Source organism: Sardina pilchardus, chromosome 24 (assembly GCF_963854185.1).
Source record: "Sardina pilchardus chromosome 24, fSarPil1.1, whole genome shotgun sequence".
Taxonomy (NCBI): Eukaryota; Metazoa; Chordata; class Actinopteri; order Clupeiformes; family Clupeidae; genus Sardina; species Sardina pilchardus.
In genome coordinates, this window is record NC_085017.1 from 26,743,412 (window position 1) to 26,764,856 (window position 21,445).

At 40.5% G+C, this 21,445-nt stretch overlaps 1 protein-coding gene and 1 long non-coding RNA gene across 2 annotated transcripts; both read right to left on the reverse strand.

Annotated features, from left to right (window-relative positions):
• Positions 1-5,611: 5,611 nt before the first annotated feature.
• On the reverse strand, positions 5,612-6,420 carry LOC134072255 (uncharacterized). Its single transcript, XR_009937143.1, has 3 exons — positions 6,187-6,420; positions 5,938-6,060; positions 5,612-5,640 (listed from the first exon to the last, which is right to left on the reverse strand). It is a non-coding gene; the product is annotated as an uncharacterized LOC134072255 (long non-coding RNA).
• Positions 6,421-6,585: 165 nt separating this feature from the next.
• LOC134072353 (uncharacterized) lies at positions 6,586-8,211 on the reverse strand. The gene is made up of 5 exons (XM_062528986.1): positions 8,063-8,211; positions 7,645-7,788; positions 7,074-7,406; positions 6,698-6,841; positions 6,586-6,606 (listed from the first exon to the last, which is right to left on the reverse strand). Exons 1-5 carry the CDS (start codon positions 8,111-8,113, stop codon positions 6,586-6,588), a joined length of 693 nt encoding a protein of 230 aa, XP_062384970.1. The 5' UTR covers positions 8,114-8,211.
• Positions 8,212-21,445: the final 13,234 nt, after the last annotated feature.

Sequence of the window (21,445 nt, forward strand, 5' to 3'; positions counted from 1 at the left end):
AATCAAAACCAAATAAATTAAAAATACATTCACTCTCATTCTTTCTTTCCAGTAATGTGAATGACGTCTATTTTGAAAACAAACGTAACCTCATGAACTACGCCATATTTACCCAATCAGTACTGCTACTGCTTAATATTTATCTTGGACCAATTCAATTGAATGTTCATTCTCTTATGGAAACTTTACTGATTTTGTTTGTTTGTTTGTTTTGTTTTTTGTTTTTATGGCCAATGGGGGCCCCCAAGACACGTGGGGCCCCTAGCCGTTGATCCGTGCCTGTCCATGAGGAACACACAACGGCATCTTTTTAATTAGACACCTCAAGAACTTTACAGATCCATTAGGCTATTGAAAGCATTCTCGCAGGCATAGCAGTAACACGAAAGAAGAAAAATATGCAGTCCTAAGGTTGGTGAGGTCAGCAAAACAGGATTACACTACCCTCAGGAAATGTCCGCCTAAATCAGATGTCAGTCCAGAGCCAAAAAAACCCATCCCAAATAATCCCAAACTGCTGCAAAACCTGAGAAAAACACTGTTAATGTTCTGGAGGATTCAGTCAGAGTCCAGATCTCAATCCAATTGAGAATAATGGCTATTATGATCACCATGCAAACAATTGAGAGCAGTTTCTCAAGAGAAATGCGGGAAAATGGCATTATCCAGATATAAAAACCTAGGCTAATAATACAGACAAAAACGGCCAAAAACGGACAATGATAAATTACTTGAATGGGATGAACACATGCAATCAATGTTATTTAAGAGTCATTGCATGAGAAAACCAGGCAAAACCAGCAGGAGGTAGGAAGATGGGGGTCGGCCAAATCGGCTCATACTTTGTATATGTGATAAGTATGTGGAACTATGAACAGCCATATACTTAAAACCCTCAAACTCTTTTTTGTTGTGGAGTTCTGGGGCCCCTCTCAGAGAACCTCAAAAATCCAACGATTCATGGCTGAAAATGACTGAAATTGCCATTTCTACCCTGATTATTCTGATAAAGATATGAACATGAGCTTTATGTTTCCATAGAGCTTAGGTAGAATAGTTTTAAAGACCAAAAGGTGCACTAGGGGGTTATCTGCACCACTGAAAGCAGAATATTCATCCCTCTATAATTGGTCATTTTTAGGAGGCATTATCTCACATTCGCAGTGAATAGAAGAATAGAATAGAATATATACTTTTTTTGATCCCGTGAGGGAAATTCAGTTCTCTGCATTTAACCCAATTTAACCGAATTAGTGAACACACAGCACACAGTGAACACACAGTGAGGTGAATCACACAACCCAGAGCAGTGAGCTGCCTGCCCAACCAGCGGCGCTCGGGGAGCAGTGAGGGGTTAGGTGCCTTGCTCAAGGGCACTTCAGCCGTGGTGGACTGGTCGGGGATCGAACCGGCAACCCTCCGGTTACAAGCCCGATGCGCTAACCAGTACACCACGGCTGCCCCTTTTTTTTTTTAAAAAAAAAGGACAACGCTGAGTCGGTCCAGTGCTAATTGAATTGCACACTGACTTCAGGTATATCTGGACAACATGCAGGTGCTCAGGCTGGACGCTTTGGTGGATGGTTTTACTGTTGCTGGACAGAGGAACATCTTCTGATTCAAAAACAATTGTCGTCTAATTGGGCCACACATAATGTGCGCCGTGCCAGGAGGGTCTTTACGGGTTTTTTTTCGGGTTTTGGAGTATAATAAACCAGGTTATAATATCTCACTATAGGGTAATTTATGGTCAATTTTTGTGTCACTGTATGAGAAATTGTTGAAGAAAGCTTTAATTAACTAGAAAGCACTCAAAGAGTGCAGACCTCTGCATGCATTGTTGTTCTTGGTTGTCATACATTTGAAACTAGACTATTCAGATCGCCACCGAGTGGCCATACCATGCCATTACATCGCAAACATCTGGCATTACATCTGTTTGTGATGTAATGCCATGGTATGGCCATGTGATGGCAATCTGAATATGGTTTATCATAGGCCAAAACACGACAAATCCTGCTAAAGACCCTCCTGGCACGGCACACATTATGTGTGGCCCAATTAGACGACAATTGTTTTTGAATCAGTAGATGTTCCTTTCTCCAGCAACAGTAAAACCATCCACCAAAGCCACTGCGAATACGAGATAATGCTTCTTAAAAATGACCGAAATTTAGAGGGAGGAAAATTCTGCTTTCAGTGGTGTAGATAACCCCTCGGTGCACCTTTTGGTCTTTAAAACTATGCTACCTAGGCTCTATGGAAATATAAAGCTTATGCTCATATCTTTATCAGGATAATCAGAGTAGAAATGGCAATTTCAGTCATTTTCAGCCATGAATTGTTGGATTTTTGAGGGTCTCTGAGAGGGGTCCCAGAACTCCATAACAAAAAACAGCTGGAGGGTTTTAAGTACAGTATATGGCTGTTCATAGTTCCACATACTTATCACATATACAAAGTATGAGCCGATTTGGCCGACCCCCATCTTCCCACCTCTGCCTGGTTTTCTCATGCAATGACTCTTAAAGAGGAACTATGCAGGATTGGCGATTTCATCTCTGGTTTTATGCTTGCATATTTCTCTGCAGAGCTTCCCCGACAGCTTTAGCGTGTATATTTATACAGTACATAGGCTATACTGTATATAAATATATAAATTGCAAGCGTGGTTCCTCTTGTTCCTTACGCGTCTCAGACTTCCAGATGTAAACAAGGAGCGATCGTCTCCTGCAGAAACTGCAAGGTTGCAATAGCGGATAGGGACACTGTGGGCGGGAGGAAATATTACTGTTTTCGATGAAACTCAAGCAAAACAACAGCGATTTTATATTTTATTTCTAACTCATTTACCTGTGTGTGTGTCTGTGTGTGTGTGTGTGTGTGTAGTTCTCAGACTACATTATTAGATATTAGACAGGTGAATGAAGATCATGGTCGCCTGGCTCCTGGCTTTGATCCTAACCGTCTCATCGAGAACATGTTCAACTAGAAATGTGCATGTCCAAGGACCAAAAATGCTAACTATGCAAAAATGCTAACTATGCTAAACAGGTTGATCAGCGAACTTGGCTAATGATTTCTTAGCTGATGATTTCTAGCAGTTTTGCTTAAAATGCTTACTATGCTAACCATGCTAGCTATGCTAACCAGGTTGATTAGCTAACTTAGCTAATGACTTATATTATTTCAACAATGCTTAAAAAAAAGGCTGCCAAAAACAACAAAAAAATCTTTCCCCATTCATTTCAACCGGCGAAAAACGGGAATATCGGAAAAACACCAACCGGCAGCCATCCGACATTAACAAGCAAGCTACACCGGATCGGGCCTGATTTTTTAGTGTTGGAACGGTGTCGATAGCTCAAACGTTCTAGGAGAAGAGGCGTCTTAAAAAAATGGACGATTATTAGATTATTAGTGGGCTTGCTTTACAGCAAGCCCACTAATAATCAGGACCACAACAGAGATGGACACATCATCGCGGCAGAGTTCAAACTGAAGGCAGATGAAAGCACTCATGATGATGATTTTTGTCAGAAGGGTCCAGTGATTTCAAGGGGTTTATGAACAGATGTCTGTGGATGAATGTCAGGATGTAAGAGGTAACAGCGGTGTGTTATGTGTACGTATGTACCTGTGTGTGTGTGTGTGTGTGTGTGTGTGTGTGTGTGTGTGTGTACCATAGACTGTAAAGGTGTGTACGAGTACGAGTATGAGTGTAGCAGTGCAGAGAGTGTGCTGCCGTTATGTGTTTGCTGTTACAATGCTCTTTTATAAAAATAAATTCAAAACCCTCTAACCCATAAAGGGTACTGGTGTGTTTGTGGGTCCTATTGTTATGTGTAAGTACTGTATATGGTTCCATTTATGTAGCCTGGTAGTAAACCAGGCCCTGGAATCTTTTATGAATAATGAAAATGGCCCAGCTCGAGGGATGGCACCAAGCATGCATTGGATAACACTACGACCTACGACCTACCACTGCGACCTACCACCTGACTGATTCTGGACTGTCATCATCAGTTCAGCTCGCCCGCACCTTTTTTGGTTACCACAGATAGTTGGGGTAAATGTAACGTGCATCATTGCTCGTGGCCAGAGTATCTTGCAGACACAATTCAAATTGTGCTCTCACGAGAACTCACACGATTAACCTCAGAATTGCCTATTAGGTGAAAGGAATAGTTTGGAATTTTGGACATAGGACCTAATTTCCAACTTTACCGAGGTGATATAGGTCGGTGGAAGCGTTTTTTTTTTTTTTTTTACTTTTTGACAGGACAGTAGAGAGAGACAGGAAGCGAATGGGTGAGAGAGTCGGGGTGGGATCCGGAAAGGACCTCGGGGCGGGAATCGAACCCGGGTCGCCGGCGTGCGGTGCAGGTGCCCCAGCCAGTTGCGCCACGGCTGGGGCCTGGTGGAAGCCGTTTTTATCGCGTTTAGCCCCTTCCTTCAGTTGCAGCACCCCCCTTTGCTAACGCTGGTTTTGAGCTACCGCATTTCTATGGTAACATCAGTCTGACATCAACAACAGTCTTACTCACTCCACCGCACACCCGAGACAAGTCAATTAAAATGTCAGACTATCGATATACATGTCCGTGTTGATAGAATAATTTTAGAAATAAAACTAACCTTGCAACTCAATGATTTATTACAATTTGAGGGACTAGTTTCTCAATATCAATCCGCCAATGCCATACAGGGAACAAAGTAGGCTATTGCAATGCGATGCAAGGTTAGTTTTATTTCTAACATTGTTCTATCAACATGTGGCATGTGCATCGTCTGACGTTATAATTTATTTGTTTCGGGTGTTCTGTGGAGTGTTTTCAGAGGCAGGCTGGATGTTACCGTTGACTTGCGTTATCTCGGCACCTACGTTAGCACGAGATGAACGCTGCAACTCAAGGAAGAGCAGAAATTCACTGAAAATGGTCTTCACCGACCTATATCACCTCGACTAAGTTGGAAATGAGGTCCTATGTCCAAAATTCCGAACTATTGCTTTAATGGTATGAATATTCCCTATGAACACAGAGTGTGTGTGAGTGTCATGGGGGGCTTTAATCAGATAGGGTAGTAGAGTGAGACAGGAAGTGAGTGGGAGAGAGAGCTGGGGCCTGTGTCGCGGTATATCTAACTGAATAGAGTAGGGCTAGCTCGGCAGTGGAAAAGAGGCAATAGATACTGTTAACATAGACTGGCCTTGCACATTGAATACCTCAATAAATATACATGTTCTATAATGTATACTTGCATACTAATGTATACAAAGACAAACAAGTAATACATCATTTGTATAATCACTTAAACATAAAAAGAACAGTCAACTGGTGCAAATATTTATTTCAGGTGAAAAAGTATGAGCCACATGTGGATTATCAAACCAGATCTTCATGTTGATGTCTTCTTTCTCATTTTCATTTAATTGATCTGGAGGAATAAAATACTGAGTTTATATGGATTGTCTCTAACTTCATTAACCACTGAAATCAGTATTGTAGCACTGTGAAAAACTTACCAATATAAGGTTATAGACTTAGTAATTTCGTTTTCAATATGAAACTGTGTCTTTTCCATGTGTTTTGGAGTTGGCATTCCACAAAGTCTGAAGACCTTTCTGGTTACGTAGTCCTATACGATGACAATGTGACAAACAGTGAGGTTAAAAAGAATAATACAAGCTTCGGTAACATAGAAGCTTTTACTGCACCCTTTTAAATTGTTCTTAAACTGTTGTTAGAATTGCTCTTAAAAAGCTTAAAATGTTTTACCATGTTGTAAGTCGCTTTGGTTTAAAAGTGTCAGCCAAAAGTAATGTAATGTAACATTGTTCTTATTTTGATGGGATTGGTGTGAATTGCACCATGGCATAATCCATGTTAACATTTGCTATAACAGATCAGTGATTCTGTGCTTTGTGAAACTTACCTGAACATCACGCAAGGATTTTATCTTGCTCATATCAAACTTAGGTTTTGGCCTGCACCAAGCGGGTTTTGAATCGTCGGGAAAGATATCCAAAAGCATCTCCCAGCACAGTTCATAGATATGCTTCACAAAGAGACATCATGTTGAAATCCAGAAATCATATCAGGACTAGTGTAAAGGTGTTAATGAATTATAGTAATGCAACTGATGGATTTAACTGAATTCATTCGTATTGTTATAAGATCTAACCTTGCAGTAATTGCGCCTGGTGGTCATCGTGAGATGTTGAGCGCAGGTTAAACTTTGTATAAAAAGTTCAGATGGAACTGGCTTGTGCTCTCCAGATAGAACCCTTGGACCTTCTCCTCCAAGGTCGTGCATCACCCACAATTCCTTGACCACAGAGTGCACCAGGTTTTGCACCTCAACTTGCTGATGGTTAGGAGATGGCTGTGAGGTCTGCCTGGAATCCACTTTCAGCTCATGAGCTTTCGTGTCCAAACTCATTTTGTTGCTCTGGTCAGCGGCCGGTTGAAAAAAGTGAGAGAGAGAGAGAAAGAGAGAAAGAGAGAGAGAGAGAGGGAGAGAGAGAGAGAGAGAGAGACATTGATCTGAAATAACCAGTATGTCCTTTGGTGTGTATACAAATCAGTTTCTGCTATACAATACCTATAATGAGAGCAGTCTCTCGACATGAAATATACAAACTACTGTAGCTGGATAAAGTCAGCATTAGGAATACTGTAGGTGAGCATCTTACAGTTCCAGTGGGCTGCAGCTGCTGTGGGGCTAATGATGCCTCTTCTCCCGTGTTCTCATGAACTGCTGGAGACTTTAGCAGCTCAAGGACATCATCAGCACCATCCACCACATCCGCCTGGGTCCCAATCAGATCTGTGTGTGGCTGCAAAAACAATTCCTATCACTCATACATCTCACATTAAAGAGGTTTACAAAAAGGCTTTGTTTTCTAAAAAATACCATTTCCAACATGCACAATCACCTACAGTATGCAACAACACAATCTACTACACTAATATTACTTCCACAAACAGACGCCTTTGTCAACACTTTTAAGTAGAAATTATTTTGAAGTATCCCTGTGAAGTGCTCTCCATAAGAAATGTCCCTCTTACCTGTGTGGTTGGTGTTAACAGCAGAACATCTGATGACATCAGTGTGGCCTCTGCTACCTCCTCCACCTCAGGTGTGATGCTCTCAGCAACTGCAAGGTCTTTGCAAACATTGTTTTCCACAATGTCTCCACCAGCCTGCTGAGAACGTTCCTCGCTGTTCTCTTGGCCCTCTGTCTCTGAGATAATTTCAGTTCCAGTGGGCTGCAGCTGCTTTGGGGCCTTTGATGCCTCTTCTCCCATGTTCTCATGAACTGCTGGAGACTTTAGCAGCTCAAGGACATCATCAGCACCATCCACCACATCAGCCTGGGTCCCAATCAGATCTGTGTTTGGCTGCAAAAACAATATCAGACAGAGAGAGAAAGAAACATTGATCTGAAATAACCAGTATTTCCTTTGGTGTGTATACAGTTTCTGCTATACTATACTTGACAGCATATATGACAGCAGTCTCTCAGCATTGATAATACAGCAGGAAAAACAGTAATGTGCAAGTCGTCATGACAAGTGAAATACACAAACTAGCTGGATAAAGTTAACATATGGAACATAATGTAGGTGAGCATCTTACAGTTCCAGTGGGCTGCAGCTGCTGTGGGGCTAATGATGCCTCTTCTCCCATGTTCTCATGAACTGCTGGAGACTTTGGCAGCTCAAGGACATCATCAGCACCATCCACCACATCAGCCTGGGTCCCAATCAGATCTGTGTGTGGCTGCAAAAACATTTCCTATCACTCATACATCTCACATTAGAGGGGTTTACAAAAAAAGTGAAGCTGGCTGCCTTGTTTTAGGGAAATTGGTGGAGTAAGTCAATTTCACTCTTTGTTGAGGACTTTCATTAAGAAACAGACACATAAATAACAAAATACACCACTTCTTCTAACATTGAAACAAATTGGTGGTTCATGGCATTCTATCATTTGCATGGGAATGTAGATTCAACAGCTAATTTAGACTTCTCTAAAACCAAAAACACATTCTTACTGGTACATCTGAAGGGCCCAGTTCAGAATCAGGCAACACCAGAACCTCCATTAACTCACAACTGCTGTCAGGTGTAGCAGTGGCCTGCTGAAAAGAGAATTAAAACAATCATTGGTGCATGCAATAACATTTCTTTTGGTGTGTACAGAAATCTGTATCAAGCCATCAGGTTCATTCTATTATGTAAATTATGTCATCAGTCTCTCTGCATAAATATCATAGTACACAAAGTAATGGGCAAGCAATCCTAATATACTGGATACAGACTAGCTGGATGCTAAGGTTAATAGAACAAAGGTCCTCAGGATCAGGCAAAAGCTGTAGAGCTTCTGAAGTGCCGTCTCCCATGTTCTCATCAACAGGCTGCAGTTGCTGTAGAGCTTCTGAAGTGCCGTCTCCCATGTTCTCATTAACTGCTGCAGACTTTAGCAGCTCAAGGACATCATCAGCACCATCCAGCACGTCAGCCTGGGTCCCAATCAGATCTGTGTGTGGCTGCAAAAACAATTCCTATCACTCATACATCTCACATTAAAGAGGTTTACAAAAAGGCTTTGTTTTCTAAATAATACAATTTCCAACATGCACAACCACCTATGCAACAACACAATCTACTAATATTACTTCTGCAAACAGACGCCTTTGTCAACACTTTTAAGTAAGAATAATATTGAAAGTGCTCCTGTGAAGTGCTCTCCATAAGAAATGTCCCTCTTACCTGTGTGGTTGATGCTAACAGCAGAACGTCTGATGACATCAGTGTGGCCTCTGCTACCTCCTCCACCTCAGGTGTGATGCTCTCAGCAACTGCAAGGTCTTTCCAAACATTGTTTTCCACAATGTCTCCACCAGCATGCTGAGAACCTTCCTCGCTGTTCTCTTGGTCCTCTGTCTCTGTGATAATTTCACAGTGCTGCTCACACGTCTGTTGACAAAATAATTTAGAAAATAATCAATTAAAAGAGCACAGCAAGTGAACCTGGAGCAAGATGGCTTTAAAAATAGCATTCTTACCGGTACAGCTGGAGGATCCAGTTGAGAATCAGGTGTAGAAGTGGCCTGCTGAAAGGACACATAAAACAATTATTGATCCATGAAATTTCTTTCGGTGTGAATAGAACTCTGTATTAAGTCATTGGTTTCTGTCATTCTAAATGTGTCATCATCCACCAAAAAGGGTTTTATTTTCTTAATTATAACATTTCCAACTTCCATAACCCAACACCTATGTCATAACACAATCTACAACCTCTATATTTTGTAGAAGGGAAATTGGTCAAGTTCTAGGAGGACTTGGCCTATACATGATGTATTGCTCTTAACATCAATTACTATTTCTTCTAACAGTCTCAGATCCTGTGCTCCGCTATATTCAAATGAAGACTTCTCCAAAACCAAAACACATACCATCACGGCTGTTGGGCACAGTGGAGAATCAGACAAAACCTCAAGTTCCGTCATCTCAAAACTTCTGCCAGGTGTAGCAGCGGCCTGCTGAAAAGAGAAATAAAACAATCATTGATCCATTAAATAACAGTTCCTTGGTGTATAGAAATCTGTACCGTGTCATCAGGTTCTGTCAGTCCACGTGTGATGACATCAGGCTCATAGCAAAATTATTGCTCTACAGTAACAAATGTGATCCCAAGACATGACATACAGTATATAGACTATGGGATGCAGAAGAAGGTGCATGCCTACCAGCATAGCTGCAGAGATCAGCTGGTCATCAGGGTAAGGGAGGGTGGACACATTTGCCTCCATCACCTCACATTTGGTGAGAAGGCCTGGAGAGTGATGCAAGTTTTCCTTGTCTCCCACTTTTGCATCAAACAGCTCCTTCGGAACCTGACACAACAAATATTGGAAATGATACAATATTTACAATTTGCATCTGTGTAATTTCTTTCCTAATTATTTGATGTAAGGTTGGTCTTCAGCTAGTAAACCTGAAGCACATCACACACCCGTACGGCTGCATCTTTGCACTGTTTTATGTGACAGGTCTCATGGATGCTTGTATTGCTCTCCTTGGTACTGCCCACGGCTGCACGCGTTCCTGAGGGAAAAAAATAGTAAAATTTACATTTCTGTATGTTTAGATAAATATTTTCCCAAAATGATTAAAAAATGAGGCAACTGACCTAGTGATGCCTGAGTTGAGCTGCTCTCCTCTCTAAAGTAATGACAAAGTGGCACTTCCTTGTCCTTATTGCCAATGGTCATAGCTGGAGGTGGATGAGCTATTTCCACCTTCTCTGTAAACTGCCTCACCATTTGCTCCAAACTGCCCAAACGAGACCTGCAGTCTTCCACAAGATCCCTGAGACCATATCTGGAGATAGCAATGGCAAGCATGTCAGTACAATAGGGAAAATATCATGTTTTTCATGGTCAATCGGTGAAAACAGATACAGTACTGTACATCACCTCTCGTCATCAGCTTCATTCTCCTTCTTGTATTCACTGACCATCGAAGTAGATGGGCAACAAATATGTGCTTCCTGCAGAGACATTTTTGTAATTTTTTTTTTTACCTGAAGTGATCCTAATAAGTAATTTTGAGCTGTAAGATGAACTAATATCTGAGGAAATTTCACCTGGCTGTGGGACTTTCTATCGTCCTGCAGGTGGACCGTAGTTCCCATGGTTTTCTCGATTTGCTTAACCATAAGGACAAACCACTGCCTGTCACGGTCGGCCGACTGCATGACGTTGGTGCAGGTATTCATTAAATCCTACAGAAAGAACACAAATGATCAATCATGATGACTCAAAACTTTTATCCAAAAATCAATCTGATGTTCTCAATGGACAGGATTGATGAACTATACCATTGTGACTGTGCTCCAGTACTTTGCACGAGCATCACTCTCAGCTAGCATCCTCTGCAGCACAGCCAAGTCCAATGGCTCATTGTCGTTCCTTGTGGGACAGCTAACAGCTACAGCCATCTCCTGAAAAGAGGAGCAGAGGGATTTCCTTTTCAACGTACACTTTATCTGGAACCTCTGTTTCTCTCTCCAGTGTTGTGATGTGTGATCAGAACCACCTGTACTCAGGTTTGCTATGAATGTATAAGTAAACTGACATGTGACAATTGCTGCTATCTCTTGTGCTAATTCTTCCCCGGTATCCATAGTAATGATAGAGCTGATCTTTCATAGGTCAAGCACTAAAGACATACAGTTTGGCTTGAGATAGCGTGCTACATAATTTTAAAAACGTTATATATGTCAGTTTGTAAAGTGGAAACAATATTTGACCATTTTGTTATTGGAGTGGTATTGGGAACAGTTATTGGGATTTGGGCTATTCCACACACATTTCTAACATACTGACCACCACCAGACCAAATGTTTACCTTAGTTGAAACCACTAGATAGAAGGATAACCATCTCAGCATTGTACTGTATCAACACTTTACATGTTATCATTTTACATCTTATATTCCTCATGGTGTTTGCCCTTACAGTATATGCCTTTTAAATTCTTACCATGTGTGCCAAAGCTGGGTCCATGCTATTGCCCCCTGGAAGTTTGCCATGTGGCTCATCTGAAGGCAAACATAATTTACATAATGATAATGAAGACATCAATCTAACTAGACAATCCACTAGACATGATACATTACATTTGTAAATTCAATCTCTAAATTCATTGGACATATACTTACTTCCAGCCAATGGATCATCCATCCTGAGTGAAACTCTCAGGTTTGATGTTTTCAAAGAATTCAATACATCAACACCTGATAAGCTTAATGACAAACAAACCTACCTCCAACCAAACCAAACCTCAAATGACCTGGGATCACTGAAGATTCTTCTCTGTCAAATTTGGAATGGAATTTCATGATGTCATAAAGTAAACATTCCATAAGTTGTCATGGCAACAATTGTGATCTAAATCTGAGGAAGCAACAAAGGGTTAGAATGTCCAGTCTGCCCAACTCCAGTCTGCTATTACTGTTTGTTTTTTGTTTATGTAAAGCACATTGAATGACCTCTATGAAATGTGCTATATAAATAAACTTGACTTGACTTGACTTGACTTGACTAAAGATTAATATGACATTATGGAGATCATGGATTAAAAAGCATGATCAGCAGAAGGTTTATTGCCCTAAAGATGAATGGCTCTCAGTTGGAGAGAGTAGAACGTTTTAAATAGCTTGGTTTGAAATGTTACTGATCAGGACCAAGCCCACTGATTCCATGAGCAGGGGCGGATGGCCAGGGCCCTCCACCCCAAAAAAACAGCACACCCCAAAACACACTGGACAGCTGCACTTGCTAATTTGCCCACCTTTTTTGCGGTTCGGCCCGATCTTTCATACTAAAGGCGGCTTGGAATACTCCTCCTGTAGGGGTAGCCTACATTTTTTTGCCGCCTTTTTCAATCTTTAAATCCACAAAGACAGGCATTTAACATTGACTGTAGCATGGAATGCAATCGTTGATAGGCTATCCTAGCAATAAACAAAGCATGAACTCATGATGAACGTCTGTCCCATCAACTGTTAGCCGTTTAGAGACATAGCGAACATAGCTAAAAGGACAATGCTACCTTGGTCTACAAGTTATCCACAGTTAGTCCACGGTCATTTCCGTCATGCATTCCTCTCGATATGAGCTTGTTGAGAGCCTTGCGTTTGTCACACGGACTAAATTCACAGTTCCACTCAAGAAACAAACATTAGGCTTACTGTTGTAGCGAATGACCAACATCTGAGCATAACTAGCTATTCTGACTCTTCTTCAGGTAATAGCAATGTTAGCCTACTCTCCTTCAATAACAATTTTTTATACGTTAATTTGATGAACAGGCGAACAGCATAATATCAGTGGCGCTATTAACGTCCATTGTTATTGTTTCTTGATTTAATCTACTGGATTCAGTAGGCTAAAAAAGTCCTATCAATTTAAAAATGTTTGCAATTCGCTTTTCTTTAGCTCCTTTCGTTTTCAAGCCCCGCTCTCATTCTCTTTCTTTTTTTATTGCAAAAATGGTGCAAATACAAGTGCAGATATATGATACAATCAAAACCAAATTAAAAATACATTCACTCTCATTCTTTCTTTCCAGTAATGTGAATGACATCTATTTTGAAAACAAATGTAACCTCGTGAACTACGCCATATTTACCCAATCAGTGTCTTGCTACTGCTTAATATTTATCTTGGACCAATTCAATTGAATGTTCATTCTCTTATGTAAACTTTACTGATTTTGTTTGTTTGTTTGTTTTGTTTTTTGTTATTATGGCCAATGGGGGCCCCCCATGACACGTGGGGCCCCAAGCCGTTGATCCGCCTGTCCATGAGGAAGACACAACGGCATCTTTTTAACTAGACACCTCAAGAACTTTACAGATCCATTAGGCTATTGAAAGTATTCTCGCAGGCATAGCAGTAACACGAAAGAAGAAAAATATGCAGTCCTGAGGGAGGTGGGGTCAGCAAAACAGGATTACACTACCCTCAGGAAATGTCCGCTGTTGTGTTTGATAAGGATCACGCAAACACCGGTGATATCGTTAACTCAGGTATCCTTTACTTATCATTCAAACTTCCCGCTGACAGCCCAAGCAATCAAACATTATAAGTCAGTCAGGCATAACACAATGCTACCAGCACAATAGATTGACTATTCAATGCACAACACAACGGCAGCTCAATGCCTTACACAATATACAGTAACTGAACGATAGCTCAATGTCCCACACAAACACTTGTGTGCAGACATAACACCCCCCCCCCCCCCTCCTTACAGGATTTCAGACATGAATCTTTGATTGGAAGTCCTGCAAATGCCCAGGGCGAGAACGAGTGCAAACAGGTCGCGGAGAGCCAGGAGGCTGAGGCTGGGCGGTGTGTGATGAGGGGGTACCAGTCTCAGACAGCGGATCAACAGGTGTGTCTGGGGCCTGTGTGGGACTTATCTGAGGCGCCGGGACGTACAGCCAAGCTGGAGGCATGGTTTGAGGTGTCACCACCGTTGTACATGCTGGAGGAGGCGGCACCTTGCAGAGGCGGCTTGAGTGCCATCGAGAGCCATCACTCAGGGAAAATGTGGCTGCACCTAACTGGCGGGTGACTTGGAGAGGGGAATACCAAAATGAGGCCAGTTTGTTGCCTCTGTGGGGCCTGCGAACTCTGACCCAATCCGAGACGCTGATGTCGGGAACCTTAACGCGTGCTGACAAGTAAAATCTTTGCTTCATCCGCCTCTGCCGATGGGCAACAGAGGCCTTGACCGGGTGGCCCTTGAGGCATGACGGGGCTGAGGCGGTCAAGAGGAAGGCGGAGCTCACAGCCGAGCATGAGAGACGCTGGGGAGACACCTATCGTTGAGTGCTGAGTGGCCCTGTAATGAAGCAGCGTGTGCCGGATGGCCAGAGGGAAGGTCCACCCAAAGCCATCGATATCTCAAAGTTGCGACAGCCGTTGACTTCCATGTTAAAGCCAGATTATAGCGGTCACGTGGTATAGTGGGTAGACTCAGTAGTTCCCTCGGTCCCTGGTTTACTACGGGATTGACAGCAGCGATCGCATTAATATTTACGGTAAATACTCGATGAAAATTACTATAGGCCTAAACTGCATTTCCACATACATATATCACTCAATGAAAATGCATTATTATGCACACGACTATATAAGTCATGTAGAAAAGTCTGAGATATTCATTCATTGGAATAGTTCCCGGATGTGCCGCCATTGTTTGTACATGGGAGTCAATGGTAGTGTCGCAACTTTGAGATATCGATGGCTTTGGGTCCACCCTTGGACCCTGTGTGCTCTGAGGCTGTTCTTCAGTGACTGGTGGAACCGTTCAACGCCACCGTTGGCCTGAGGGTGATAGTATGCTGTGCGCACATGACGGATGCCTTTGCTTTTGAGGTAGGGCATGAACTCTGCAGAGACGAGTTGAATCAGATGTCAGTCCAGAACCAAAAAAAACCCATCCCAAATAATCCCAAACTGCTGCAAAACCACTTACCTGAGAGACTGAGAAAAAACACTGTTAATGTTCTGGAGGATTCAGTCAGAGTCCAGATCTCAATCCAATTGAGAATAATGGCTATTATGATCACCATGCAAACAAGTTTGAGAGCAGTTTCTCAAGAGAATTATCCAGATATAAAAACCTATAGGCTAATAATACAGACCTACCGGTATTCACACATGCTAAAAACGGACAATGATAAATTACTTGAATGGGATGAACACATGCAATCAGCCTAATCAACTTTGTGGAGATGGACAGAAGTAAGGACGGTAGGCTAAAGTTGAAGCAAGCGAGGTAGGCTACATCATCTCTCCTACACCCATCTGATGTTTGGAATGCATGTTGGAGTGCATACTTGTTTCTACATTTCTAACTCATTTACCTGTGTGTGTGTGTGTGTGTGTGTGTGTGTGTGTGTGTAGTTCAGCCAGGAATACTTAGAGACATAACTGAAGTTAACAAAGATTTTAATCGGGATAGAAATTAGCAAAAACTAGAAATGCAATTCCAAGGAATTACCAGTGCATGAAAATGCAAAAATAGATAGATAATGTAGATATGGTTACTAAGGTGTAGCTAGGGTAAACATGGTGGTTGCATAGTTTACAGAGAGTTGATACTGTGAAGGTAGACAGTTTAAAGATGAAACGATCCAGTTCTAACTTAACTAATGATTTCTATTCATGTTAAAATGTTGATTAGCTAACTTAGCTAATGATTTCTAGCAGTTACGCTAAAAATGCTTATTATGCTAGCAATGCTAACTTTACTAACAATGCTAACCAGGTTGATTAGCTAACTTAAGCGATGATTTCTAGCAGTAATGCTAAAAATGCTAACTATGCTAACAATGTTAAATTTGCTAACAATGCTAACAATGTTAAATTTGCTAACAATGCTAACCAGGTTGATTAGCTAACTTAGTTGATGATTTTTTGCAGCTATGCTAACAATGCTAACCATGCTAACTAGTTAACTTGCTAGTGAGGACTTTTATTTTGAAACATTTGTTGCTAGGGTATCCATGGTGGCCACTATCAGGAAACAAGAAGTTACTGCAGTATAATCATGTTGGTTGCTATGGAAACGGTCATAAACACTTAATTTTAATGGTTGCTATGTTGGTTGCTAGGTACATGGAGGTTTCATGTAGTTGACTGGAGGCATAGTGGATGATAACTGACAGTTGGAATGGTTGAACAGTTCAATAGTTGAGTAGTTTCAGTGGTTAAATGATTTAATAGTGTATTATTGCAGTGAGGACCTTTATTTTGAAACAGTTGTGGACAGAGGAAGTAGTGAAACAGGATCTGTAGTCTTAATGAGATTGTATGCTTAAAGCCTGAGACAGAAGGTGCCTCTCATATATAGCGTTTACGCGTCCTCTCTCGCTCCTCACTGATCTACATAAAGAATGATGGAGCGGCAACAATGGGATAGTCTAGCCCTTCTTCTATCTTTCTTTATGTAGATCATTGAGGATCGAGGAGTGAGGGAGGACATATAAACGCTGCTTGAGAGGGACCCACAGTAAATACTTTAAAAGTTGTATATAGTCTAATTAATGTTGATAGACAGAATGTTTAATGGATGTTGATAGGCAGATTGTTTAATAGATATTGATTGACAGTTTAATGGGTGGATGAGTGAATGGTCTGAAGAAGATGAATGGATAGAAGGTTGGATGGAATGTGCCTTATATTCTTGTTAAGAGAGACACTGATACAGCTCTCTGAGAGTAGTTGACACAGGTGTAATCAATTTAACTGGCTAGTCTTAAGACAGCCAGAGTGTACTCTTAAAGCCTGAGACAGAGTAAATAATTTAAAAGTTGAATCTAGATAGTCTAATTAATGTTGATAGACAGAGAGTTTAATGGATTTTGATAGACAGATTGTTTAATAGATGTTGATAGACAGTGTAATGGGTGGATGAGTGAATGGTCTGAAGAAGATGAATGGATAGAATGTTGGATGGAATGTGCCTTATATTCTTGTAGAATGGAGAGACACAGCTCTCTACTGAGAGTAGTGGATACAGATACAGGTGTAATCAATTTAACTGGCTAGTCTTAAGAGAGCCAGCCTGAGACAGAGTAGATTGTTTAAAAGTTGAATGTAGAGCGTCTAATTGATGTTGATAGGCAGACTGTTTAGAGTGGGTGGATGAGTGAATGGTTTGAAGAAGATGAATGGATATAAAGTTGGATGGAATTAGGAGGACTTATTTTGATACTGTTGTGCGCAGAGGATACAGGGGAACAGAATATGTAGTCTTCAGAGAGATTGTATGCACTTGTATGAGATTGTATGCTCTAGCCTGAGAGAAACTGACAGTTGGTGCCCAGGTGGCTGACCAGCTGGAGTAAGATTCTAATTGCTGCCGTGATGTCATAATGAGCAATGTTAAGTCTATGGGGGAAATTGTAATAGTTTTTAACTAATAGTTTAAAAAGTATAAAAGTTACAAAGTTGAAAAATACAAAGCCCACATCGTGTAAGTAAGACCTACGCGACAAAATTTGAATGGTGTTTCTACGTTAAGCGGTTGAAGCTGAATTGGCTGCGTTAGAAGAAGAACTAGAAATGCAATTCCAAGGAATTACCAGTGCATGAAAATGCAAAAATAGATAGATAATGTAGATATGGTTACTAAGGTGTAGCTAGGGTAAACATGGTGGTTGCATAGTTTACAGAGAGTTGATAGTGTGAAGGTAGACAGTTTAAAGATGAAACGTTCCAGTTCTAACTTAACTAATGATTTCTATTCATGTTAAAATGTTGATTAGCTAACTTAGCTAATGATTTCTAGCAGTTACGCTAAAAATGCTTACTATGCTAGCAATGCTAACAATGCTAACCAGGTTGATTAGCTAACTTAACCGATGATTTCTAGCAGTAATGCTAAAAATGCTAACTATGCTAACAATGCTAAATTTGCTAACAATGCTAACCAGGTTAATTAGCTAACTTAGTTAGCATTGTTAGCATAGTTAGCATTTTTAGCATAACTGCAAAAAATCATCAACTATGCTAACCATGGTAACTAGCTAACTTGCTAGTGAGGACTTTTATTTTGAAACATTTGTTGCTAGGGTATCCATGGTGGCCACTATCAGGAAACAAGAAGTTACTGCAGTATAATCATGTTGGTTGCTATGGAAATGGTCATAAACACTTTTTAATGGTTGCTATGTTGGTTGCTAGGTACATGGAGGTTTCATGTAGTTGACTGGAGGCATAGTGGATGATAACTGACAGTTGGAATGGTTGAACAGTTCAATAGTTGAGTAGTTTCAATGGTTAAATGATTTAATAGTGTATTATTGCAGTGAGGACCTTTATTTTGAAACAGTTGTGGACAGAGGAAGTAGTGAAACAGGATCTGTAGTCTTAATGAGATTGTATGCTTAAAGCCTGAGACAGAAGGTGCTTCTCATAGCGTTTACGCGTCCTCTCTCGCTCCTCACTGATCTACATAAAGAATGATGGAGCGGCAACAATGGGATAGTCTAGCCCTTCTTCTATCTTTCTTTATGTAGATCATTGAGGATCGAGGATCGAGGGAGGACATATAAACGCTGCTTGAGAGGGACCCACAGTAAATACTTTAAAAGTTGTATGTAGATAGTCTAATTAATGTTGATAGATAGAATGTTTAATGGATGTTGATAGGCAGATTGTTTAATAGATATTGATTGACAGTTTAATGGGTGGATGAGTGAATGGTCTGAAGAAGATGAATGGATAGAAGGTTGGATGGAATGTGCCTTATATTCTTGTTAAGAGAGACACTGATACAGCTCTCTGAGAGTAGTTGACACAGGTGTAATCAATTTAACTGGCTAGTCTTAAGAGAGCCAGAGTATCTTAAAGCCTGAGACAGAGTAAATAATTTAAAAGTTGAATGTATATAGTCTAATTAATGTTGATAGACAGAGAGTTTAATGGATGTTAGACAGATTGTTTAATAGATGTTGATAGACAGTTTAATGGGTGGATGAGTGAATGGTCTGAAGAAGATGAATGGATAGAATGTTGGATGGAATGTGCCTTATATTCTTGTAGAATGGAGAGACACAGCTCTCTACTGAGAGTAGTGGATACAGATACAGGTGTAATCAATTTGACTGGCTAGTCTTAAGAGAGCCAGCCTGAGACAGAGTAGATTGTTTAAAAGTTCAATGTAGAGCGTCTAATTGATGTTGTTGATAGGCAGACTGTTTAGAATGGGTGGATGAGTGAATGGTTTGAAGAAGATGAATGGATATAAAGTTGGATGGAATTAGGAGGACTTATTTTGATACTGTTGTGCGCAGAGGATACAGGGGAACAGAATATGTAGTCTTCAGAGAGGAGCCTGAGAGAAACTGACAGTTGGTGCCCAGGTGGCTGACCAGCTGGGGTAACATTCTAATTGCTGCCGTGATGTCATAATGAGCAATGTTAAGTCTATGGGGGAAATGGTGATAGTTTTTAACTAATAATTTAAAAAGTATAAAAGTTACAAAGTTGAAAAATATAAAGCACATATGGCATAAGCAAGACCTACGCAACAAAGTTTGAATGAAGTTTCTACGTTAAACGGTTGAAGCTGAATTGCGAGCGTTAGAAGAAGAAGTTTAATAATAATAATAAGAAGAATAGGAAGAACAGTACAGTGCATTTTCATGCACTGTAATAATAAGAACTAGAAATGCAATTCCAAGGAATTACCAGTGCATGAAAATGCAAAAATAGATAGATAATGTGGATATGGTTACTAAGGTGTAGCTAGGGTAAACATGGTGGTTGCATAGTTTACAGAGAGTTGATAGTGTGAAGGTAGACGTTTTAAAGATGAAACGTTCCAGTTCTAACTTAACTAATGATTTCTATTCATGTTAAAATGTTGATTAGCTTACTAAGCTAATGATTTCTAGCAGTTACGCTAAAAATGCTTATTATGCTAGCAATGCTAACTTTACTAACAATGCTAACCAGGTTGATTAGCTAACTTAACCGATGATTTCTAGCAGTAATGCTAAAAATGCTAACTATGCTAACAATGCTAGATTTGCTAACAATGCTAACCAGGTTGATTAGCTAACTTAGTTGATGATTTTTTGCAGTTATGCTAAAAATGCTAGCTATGCTAACAAAGCTAACCATGCTAACTAGATAACTTGCTAGTGAGGACTTTTATTTTGAAACATTTGTTGCTAGGGTATCCATGGTGGCCACTATCAGGAAACAAGAAGTTACTGCAGTATAATCATGTTGGTTGCTATGGAAACGGTCATAAACGCTTAATTTTAATGGTTGCTATGTTGGTTGCTAGGTACATGGAGGTTTCATGTAGTTGACTGGAGGCATAGTTGATGATAACTGACAGTTGGAATGGTTGAACAGTTAAATAGTTGAGTAGTTTCAATGGTCAAATGATTTAATAGTGTATTATTGCAGTGAGGACTTTTATTTTGAAACAGTTGTGGACAGAGGAAACAGTTAACAGGATCTGTAGTCTTAATGAGATTGTATGCTTAAAGCCTGAGACAGAAGGTGCCTCTCATATAGCGTTTACGCGTCCTCTCTCGCTCCTCACTGATCTACATAAAGAATGATGGAGCGGCAACAATGGGATAGTCTAGCCCTTCTTCTATCTTTCTTTATGTAGATCATTGAGGATCAAGGAGCGAGGGAGGACATATAAACGCTGCTTGATAGCAATAAATACTTTAAAAGTTGTATGTAGATAGTCTAATTAATGTTGATAGACAGAATGTTTAATGGATGTTGATAGGCAGATTGTTTAATAGATATTGATTGACAGTTTAATGGTGGATGAGTGAATGGTCTGAAGAAGATGAATGGATAGAAGGTTGGATGGAATGTGCCTTATATTCTTGTTAAGAGAGACACTGATACAGCTCTCTAGCTGAGAGTAGTTGACACAGGTGTAATCAATTTAACTGGCTAGTCTTAAGAGAGCCAGAGTGTACTCTTACAGCCTGAGACAGAGTAAATAATTGAAAAGTTGAAGGTAGATAGTCTAATTAATGTTGATAGACAGAGAGTTTAATGGATGTTGATAGACAGATTGTTTAATAGATGTTGATAGACAGTTTAATGGGTGGATGAGTGAATGGTCTGAAGAAGATGAATGGATAGAATGTTGGATGGAATGTGCCTTATATTCTTGTAGAATGGAGAGACACAGCTCTCCACTGAGAGTAGTGGATACAGATACAGGTGTAATCAATTTAACTGGCTAGTCTTAAGAGAGCCAGCCTGAGACAGAGTAGATTGTTTAAAAGTTGAATGTAGAACGTCTAATTGATGTTGATAGGCAGACTGTTTAGAATGGGTGGATGAGTGAATGGTTTGAAGA

Excerpts from the sequence above, each read along its gene's own strand:
- LOC134072353 (XM_062528986.1), bottom strand. The coding sequence starts at position 8,113 with ATGGAGGTTCTGGTGTTGCCTGATTCTGAACTGGGCCCTTCAGATGTA. Across the intron at positions 7,789-8,062 it reads TGGGCCCTTCAGATGTACCA|CCACACACAGATCTGATTGG; the intron begins GTAAGAATGTGT and ends ATGTTTTTGCAG. Across the intron at positions 7,407-7,644 it reads AGCTGCAGCCCACTGGAACT|CCAAACACAGATCTGATTGG; the intron begins GTAAGATGCTCA and ends TTGTTTTTGCAG.